This window comes from Vigna radiata, chromosome 7 (assembly GCF_000741045.1).
Source record: "Vigna radiata var. radiata cultivar VC1973A chromosome 7, Vradiata_ver6, whole genome shotgun sequence".
In the NCBI taxonomy this organism is placed as follows: domain Eukaryota; kingdom Viridiplantae; phylum Streptophyta; class Magnoliopsida; order Fabales; family Fabaceae; genus Vigna; species Vigna radiata.
In genome coordinates this window covers 5,258,431-5,267,659 of record NC_028357.1, presented here as the reverse complement: position 1 = coordinate 5,267,659, position 9,229 = coordinate 5,258,431, and the positions used below count along the sequence as shown (strand labels likewise).

Here is a 9,229-nt window from a genome sequence, read left to right as displayed (position 1 = left end):
GGGAGGAAGAAGTGTGTTTGTTCCTCTGAAACATGAAGCCATGAAATACATGAAAGAAAAGCCCTCCATTGTTATTCCCTCAAAAACTCGACCTTCTTCAACTCCCTTACACCATTCATACATTTCACAAATCCTCTCCACACCCAACTGGGCTCTGTTACTAAACCACCACCTCTTCTCAAACCCCCTCCTCCTCAACCCTCGCTCCGCCGTAACCGTCTTCCACAACCAACGCAATGCCTCCCACGCCATCAAGTTTCACGCCTGGCTTTCGCATGTCAAACCCCCACTCGCCGCGCATCCCTCTGTGCAACGTGCTCTTCGGAACACTCTGCATCGTAACGGCCCCGCGGTGCTGTCGCTCGAGTTGCTCCGTGACCTTCGCAATTCCGGCTTTCGGCTCACCGAGGACCTGCTCTGCTTCTTGTTTGGAAGCTGGGGAAGGCTCGGTTTGGCAAATTACTCTGCTCACGTTTTCGGTCAAATCTCATTCTTGAGTCTCACCCCTTCCACTAGGTTGTACAACGCTCTTATTGACGCTTTGGTGAAATCCAATTCAATTGACCTTGCTTATCTTAAATTCCAACAAATGCCCTCGGATAACTGCCGCCCCGATAGAATTACCTATAACACCCTCGTTCACGGGGTTTGCAAGATTGGCGTGGTCGACGAGGCGCTTCGGTTAATCAGACAGATGATCGATAAGGGACTTTTTCCTAATGTCTTCACTTATACAATGCTTATTGATGGGTTTTGTAACGCCAACAGGGTTGGTGAAGCATTTGGGGTTTTTGAGATGATGAAGGAGAGGGGAGTTGGTCCTAATGAAGCCACTGTGAGAGCGTTAGTCCACGGGGTTTTTCGCTGCTTGGATCCAGGTAAGGCACTTGATATGTTGTTATCTGAGTTTTTAAATAGGGAGCTGGAGCAGGAGGAGCGTGTTCATTTTAAGTTAGCTTGTGATACTGTGGTGTATTGCCTTGCGAATATTTCTATGGCGAAAGAGATGTCTGTGTTTCTGAGGGAGGTTTTGGGAAGAGGTTATGCCCCTGATAGCTCTGTTTTCAATGTCATAATTGCTTGTTTGGTTAAGGGAGACGAGCTGAGACAGTCGTGTGACATATTTGAAATTTTGAGAAATCGAGGTGTAAAGGCAAGCATTGGTACATACCTTCTACTTATGGAGGCATCGTATAAAAGAGGATGGAGGGAGGACGGGGATCGGGTTTTTGGTCAAATGACTAGTGATGGGCTAATTTCTAGTGTTGTCTCATATAACATGATAATCAATTGTTTGTGCAAAGCCAAATTGACGGATAATGCGTCTGAGGCTTTCACAGATATGCAGGTTAGAGGTTTTGTTCCCAACCTTGTTACTTTCAATACCCTTATTAATGGGCATTGCAAGGAAGGAGAAATAGTTAAGGCACAGGAGCTGCTGGAGATGCTTTTAGAAACTGGGCTTAAACCTGATATCTTCACTTTTAGCTCTATAATTGATGGACTCTGTCGAATAAAGAAGACCGAGGAAGCTTTTAGATGCTTTACAGAGATGATTGAGTGGGGCATCACTCCAAATGCCGTCATTTACAATATCTTAATTCGGTCTTTTTGTGCCATTGGGGATGTTGCAAAGTCAGTGAAACTATTAGGAAGAATGCAAAAGGAAGGAGTAAACCCTGACACCTACTCCTATAATGCTTTGATCCAAATCCACTGTAGGATGAATAAAGTTGATAAAGCTAAAAGGCTTTTTTATTCAATGTCAAGATCTGGCTTGAATCCGGACAATTACACTTATGGTGCTTTTATAGAGGTACTCTCTGAATCTGGGAGATTAGAGGAAGCCAAGAAGATATTTTACTCAATGGAGGCAAACGGTTGCTCTCCTGATTTGTATACATGTAACTTGATTATTAAAATATTGGTTCAGCAGAACTGTATTGAAGAGGCACGAAGCATCATGGAAAGATGCAGACTTAAGGGAATATCTTTAAATTCTATTCCTAATTAGTGAGACTAATTTCCTACTAGTTTCTCGGATGCTACTACATTATTGAGCTTTTGAATATGATGACATCGATTCTGGGTATAGGTACCTCAGATTATAAAGCCCTGTTCATATGGATATCTTGTTATATAGTGGGACAGAAGAATCATTTGTGTTTATGTATGGATGTACTTTTTGGCCATTTCAACACCAACCGAAAAGAGTACACAATAAGGAATTCATTTTTTCTTCTTTAGTTGGTGACTCTCCATCATCATTTTTGGAAAGAGCTTGATCTAGAAGCCGCTCTTCTGCCCTTCTTACGAAGAGCTTGATCTAGAAGCTTTGATGGACGTGGCTTGGTTATCGTGTTATACCATGCCTCTAGTCTTGCTATGCTTATCTTATTAATTGTGCTGTTGTTCTGGAGGCAACAAACAACACCTTTTTCCTCTGTTTTCTCCATTAATGGATTAACATTGATCACCTTACAAACACCAACATTAACAGTGGAGGTTATGACAAATCACCACAGCCAAGAGCTCGATCTTTCACTTGTGACCCATCCTGCACATTGAAGAACACGAATTTGGTGGCACTCTTGACTAGAAAACCTGGGATACCAAATTTTGTGGTTATGGCAGTCGCTTATGATGTTAGTAGTTTTATTGGATAGGGTTTATATTAGTTCTAAATTAATATTTGTTCTAGACTATTATTAGGGGTGTGTATCATACACGTATCTCTGTATCGATGAAGTATAACATCTCTCTCTTGTCATCCTTCTTCACTTCCAGCCCACCCACCCCAAATAATTTAAACTGGCTCCATACAGCTTTCCTCATAATAGCACTGGTCACTGGGTCTGTATGCAGCTTGTTGCATTTTCCTTTCAATTTTACGTGGTAACAGTGAATTACATCTGTAGCATATTCGTGTAACGAATCTTCATCTTCAAAGATCACATCTACAAAACTGGTATTAATTTTATTCCTTGACCAAGGTGCATTTGTTATTAGAAGGTATAACCTTATTTGTTGTGAGCGAAGGATCTGTGTTAGCTACTTCTAGACTGTGTTAGCATTTTATTGAGTTTTGGGACGTTATAAATCATCTGATATGAAGCTGCTGGGTATAAGAGGACTTCTGATTTCCCAAATAGCATTTCAGTGAAACCATGCAGCCAAGTTCTATATTAAATTACATTTATTATTTTTTGCAACTTGTTGACATATGTACTTTCACTGTTAATATTATTTTGAACATGAAATTCAATGAACTATGTGACACTGGTATTACTAAAATTTTCAGAGCGAGGTTTATCAATGTAACTTTTCTTTTATTCATTGCAGTTGAGTATGGCCAGTTTCTGAATTGCTTGAATAATTCAACTCCTTTCTCAATTGTGGCTTTATGGACCATAAAGTCTTAATGATCAATATTTGAGTTGTGGTGGTCATAACGAGACTGACCATCCTGGTGCAATATTTCAGTCATAATGCAATTCAATTGTATTCTTCCATTCAGGTAATTTTATGTCTAACAAACAACAATGGACATGTTTGTTTCATATATCTTTTTACCATCCACTAATGCTGTCATCGTCCATCTTTTATGATGTTCATGCACAAATGTTATGTTTGTACTAGCCGACCGATGACTATGTTTTATTTTTATGCTCTTTTTTCTTTTATATTTCACAATGTGATACAAGAACCTATGGAAAACTCACTCAACGCGTTCGATACACACAACACAGAAACTGTATATCCTCTTTGTATTTACTTTCAGCCAAAGAAAATGATTACAGAGACCTTAACCTCCCCCCTCTCAGGATATCAAACTCCTGACGAAACAATTAATCTTCCAAAAAGTTCCCCCTCCACTAAACAAACACCTATTTATACAATTCATCTGCCTCCTATCCCAATCCCCTTTCCCATTATATCCAAATACCCTATATCCTAACACAATGTAATGGTATTTGTTGCAATATAGTAAAACATAGCGAGTAGAACATCTATCTTAAGTCAGTGAAAAACAAACTCTCTGTACAATTTCTTTTCTTCGAATCTTATTTAAATTTCATCAACTGAGAAATGATAGCTGATTATAGTCTCAACGCTAAAATTTGATCGGTTTCACCCCTTGTTGTTCAGTCTGTCAAGTGTCAGGAGCAAATATTTCTTGTCAAATTTCTACCACTTGGCAGCTAATAAATGTATACGTTGAAACTTGTGCATGTTTGCGAAACTGCTGATTACATTAAGACTGTGTTCACTTGAGGGTGAAACACTATTCACAAATATGAGAGAGCGATGAATTGAACGTAAAATCATGTTCACTTGGGTTGATCACCGAGCGATGAATTGAAGGTAATTGCGGGATATCACCTTTTTGTGTCACTCGCACAAACGCGAAGATTTGAAATGAATTACAGCGAAATGGCTTTTATGCCCTTCCTGCAACAGCTGAGAGAAAGCAGAAATCATGCATAGACCGTACTCGAATCCAACCCCCAGTATTCGATTCCAGCCGGGTGATGGGGGTCTGCGTATTTTGGAGGTTGGAGCTTGGATAGGTAGCCATTTGATGATGAATATGAATGGAGAATGGTGTGTGGTGATCCTGGACCGTGGCCGGTGGCATTGTTGATGATGAAGATGCGTTGAACATGGGGAACTTCAGCTTGAAGCAGGAAGAAGCGTTGATGATGGAGAGCGTGGCGTTTTCGGTTGCAGAAAGGAAGCTGTATCCGATTATGGGGTCTGCGTATTCGGATACGCTGCAAAGTGAGAGAAAAGTAGGGTGTTGTATCCGGTTACACGTTGGTTGTATTCGGTTACAACCTTTCTTTTAATGGTGTATCCGGTTACTAGTTCCTCGATTCGATTACACCACGCATGATTTGATTACACCACGCTTGACGCTTCCTCCATCCTTCGTCCATGCTTCCTCCATTGGGTTTTGTTGATGTTATGATGTTGGTTCGGTTGGTGGCCGTGAAGAGCGGTGAGGACAGCAGAGGTCCATGCAGCAGTAGGCGGACATGACGACGTCCATGTACCAGCATCGACGGAGTGTGTGGAAGCAACCTCAGACTAGATCGTTGAAGCATGAGGACGAGTAAATGCAGCAGCGTAACCATGAGGAGGAGTAGATGGTGTGCGTGGAGAACGTTAAGGACATGAGCAGGTCCATGGAGGAGCAGTCCTTGCAGGAGCCCGACATGAGGACATCCATGAAGCAGAGTGGAGGATGCACAGTGTGTCGAAGCAGTGCGTGGCGATGAAGAAGAAGCACCACAATGGTTGAAGCAGCACGAGTAGATGCAGCACCATAACCATTTTTTTTGTTTGTGTTGCAGGTGAAGGAGTTGTGAACAAAGTGGATGTACGTGAAGGTGCTGTGAACTATGCATGTGCACCCGCTTCTTCTCATGGTACCTGGAGGAAAAGCAACCGAGTTTGCTTTCTGGCTTCCAACTTCAACACCTTCAAATGTAGTTGGCTTTGCCACTGGACACATAGAAATCAAAGACATGCTCAAAGTTGGTGTACAACTCAAGGTTGCTGGGATTGTCGTGCTATCTCTTCTAATGCCTTCACTACGTGAGTTACCTACCATATCTGTTCCAGTTTACAGATGCTTTAAGAAAATTCAATAATGTTTCTGATGTCCAAGTAATTTTGTTGTTGCAGGGACATTTGTTTTTGGAACAAATCCATAAGTGACATTGCCAAAGAAACACTCTTGTCGGATATGAGATTGGTTTCTTCTCCGAATTTCACTTTTCTTTATAAATTTGGTGTGTCTACAAGTTTTTGCAAAATGTTGTTTGTCTATAGGAGATGAAAAGAATTTTGAATGTGCAGGGGCCTTAATACCTAGCCAATGTGGATACCCTGAGGAGATATCAACAGTGCAAAGGAGAAGAGATAGAAACAATTTCATCTCTTTCCTTGTTGCTTTTATTTTGTATTTGTTTGTTAATTTGTTTATAATTTATTTTTTAACCTTCCAAAATTTTCTTTCGACATCTCAACCTTCCAGGAAAGGCGTATCCTTAACCAATTAACTTATGTTCTNCGATGACTATAAAAGGGTCATGAGCAAAACAGAATTTTGATAATGCAAAATATTGATTTATAACTAGTTTTTAAGAAATATATTTTCATTATAAGAGATATTGACTAATAATTAATGCGACAATAATACAAGTTTTACTGAGTGGTAGTAAAAATTACGAAAAAAAAACTATAAAACTTGAAAGATGAAGNTGAAATTAACCTGTAAAGAACAAGAGGCTAAAAATAGTATCTAATACAATTTTTGAACGATGTTTGAAAATAGTAAAAGTATGATAATCAAAGTTAATATTTTCAAACATACAAGTTTATATATTAAATTTTAATAAATAAATATTTAACAGCATTTAATATTATCTTAAAAACTAATTAAGACGGTTAGATAATATTAAATGGACTTTTAAAATTAAATTTTAATAATTAAATAGTTAATGATAATAATAATAATAATAACAAATAATAAAAATAATAAATAATAAATAATAATAATAATAACTAATTTTTATTTTCTTCTCTTTATATTATTATTTTTAAATTATATATAATATTAATAATTACAATTTTATCATATTTTTAAATTATAATTTTACTACATTTTAAAAATTATTTTAAATAATTATTTTTAATTTTTTACTCTTAATAAACATTTTTACAATTAAATATAACATTAACAAATATAATTAATTTTATATTACTTTAATACTTAGGGGTATTTTGGTAATCTTCAATTTTTACCAATTAAACAAATTTTTAAAAACTGTCACATCAATCAAATCTTACACTAATTCTCACAAACTTCACTCCTAAATTCACTCTCAATCACCTTCAAATCCACTCTAATAAACAAAAAAAATCACCCTCAAATCCTTTCAAATCTACTCAATCACTCTCCCCTAATCACTCTTCCCCAATTACCCTCAAGTAAACACACCCTAAGTATCATGTTACATATGACTCCAATATCTAGTCGCCTAATTTATTCGGAACTATATCAAATATTAGGATAATGTCATAAAAATTGAACCACATGAACAGTATAAAATATATAAAGAAATGTGCCGTATTAGGATGGTACGCACACTTCAGTACTGATGCATTTTTCTAGTCTGATGACATTAATTGGTGTATGAGTAGAACAAATTTATTTTTGTCGATTTGGTGATGCTTCTTCCTGTACCTCCCTTTTTTTTTTCTGCATTCCCCCCATAAACTTGATAAAATGACCGTTTTACCCTCTTCTTCCCCTCCGAGGCAGTGGCACCTCTTGTTACTTAAAAAGTAATGCATCAAAATTGGCAAGGAAGGCTGGTGATTGATTGGACAACAAAGTGTCAGAGTTTTGACAGTGTAAAGTAAAAAGATTTACTGTCTTCCTGTATCTTACTGACAACTGTTCATACGGATGGATTTCAAATATTCTTAAATTGTTTCTAATTGTTCATTTCTAACCAATCAAAGTTAGAAAATGTAATAAATGGGTAAGTGGATTTAATTATGGATTGGTTATTTATTGAATTAGTTTAGTCTAATTCGTTTATTAACGAGTTTGTGAATTAATTGAATTGGTACCGTTAATTATAATTTTTTAATTAAAATTTAAATAAAATTCAATCTAAAATACAATTTAAAATAATGTTAAATTTTAGGTTTAATAGTTTCGGAGGTCCCTATATTTGGGGTTTGTTTCAATTGGGTCCTCCAATTTTGGAAGTGATCGATTAGGTCCCTAATTTTGTCATTTTGAATCAATAAAAGCTTTTCCATTAAATGCAGTTAACGCCGTGAAGTTTTTGAACATGTGGCACGCTGACGCTTCCAGGTGGTACTGTTTCAAGTGCATAGGAGAATTATAAAAGGGTGAAATCCCTAAATTAAAAGGGTGTATTTGAAGGTGAAATCCCTAAATTAAAAGGGATTTCACCCTTTTATAATCCATTATGCACTTGAAACGGTGCCACCTAGAAGCGTCAGCGTGCCACATGTTCAAAAACTTCACGGTGTTAACTGCATTTAACGGAAAGACTTTTATTGATTCAAATTGACAAAATTAGGGACTTAATTGATCACTTCCAAAATTGGAGGACCCAATTGAAACAAACCCCCAAATATAGGGACCTCCGAACCTATTAAACCTAAATTTTATATACATTTCAAAATAATGTTAAATTTCATATATAGTCTAAAAAAAAATACACTACAATGTGAAATCATATTAAACTTTAAATATAATTTAAAAATACAAAAAAATAAAAATTATTATCTAGGTTTAAACCCTTTTTTGGTCTCTAAGTTAAGTTCTAATGTTCAGTTTAGTCCTCACTTCTAAAAATGTCAACCTTTAGTCCCTATGATATGAAAAATGTATCAAATCAGTCCTCATGACAACACTTGATGAACAACATATCACACATATCACAAGTTTTCATACCTAGGTATTCAATATTTTGTGATTTGTTAACGAAAGGTGTTATGAACAACAAATCACTTAATGAAAAACTTGTGACAGCACTTAATGAACAACATATCACAAGTTTTCATACCTAGGTATTCAATATTTTGTGATTTGTTAACGAAAGGTATTATGAACAACAAATCACTTAATAAAAACTTGTGATTTGTTAACGAATAGGACTGATTTGATACATTTTTCATATCATAGGGACTAAAGGTTGACATTTTTAAAAGTGGGGACTAAACTGAACATTAGAACTTAACTTAAGGATAAAAAAGGATTTAAACCTATTATCTAACATCAAATCATTATTATCTATTAACCATATATAATATTAAAATCTTGAATGAACAAATCTATAATATAAAAGGGTTTAAGTTTAGGATTTTTATTTTTTTAATATAATTTAAAATTTATGGATAGATCGGTGAGCCAACGTGTCTCATTATGAATTCAATTTGGATGAGTCGGATTCTTAGTAAACTATATTCAATTTGAACTCGTATCAAAATTTGTAATTTTAAATTTTAATCTAACCTAAATCCTTAGTGTGCTGGATTGACTTAGAAAATTTAATCTATATAAAATTGACTTTTATTTTAAACTATGCAACATGTAAAAAATTTACAAGTTAACATTTTTGAGTAATATATATATATATATATATATATATATATATATATATATATATATATATAT

The 9,229-nt window shown here is 35.8% G+C and overlaps 1 protein-coding gene across 5 annotated transcripts; it reads left to right on the top strand.

Moving 5' to 3' along the window:
- On the top strand, window positions 1-6,055 carry LOC106769037 (putative pentatricopeptide repeat-containing protein At3g16890, mitochondrial). 5 transcript variants are annotated; one of them, XM_022782950.1, is made up of 4 exons: window positions 1-2,968; window positions 3,343-3,517; window positions 5,358-5,601; window positions 5,692-6,055. In XM_022782950.1, the coding sequence occupies exon 1, from the start codon at window positions 41-43 to the stop codon at window positions 2,012-2,014; it is 1,974 nt and encodes a 657-aa protein (XP_022638671.1). In that variant the 5' UTR covers window positions 1-40; the 3' UTR covers window positions 2,015-2,968; window positions 3,343-3,517; window positions 5,358-5,601; window positions 5,692-6,055. The 5 variants fall into 5 exon arrangements, with proteins under 5 accessions (XP_022638671.1, XP_022638670.1, XP_014509973.1 ...); XM_022782949.1 differs by having other exon boundaries at window positions 4,261-5,601; XM_014654487.2 differs by having other exon boundaries at window positions 4,150-5,601.
- Window positions 6,056-9,229: the final 3,174 nt, after the last annotated feature.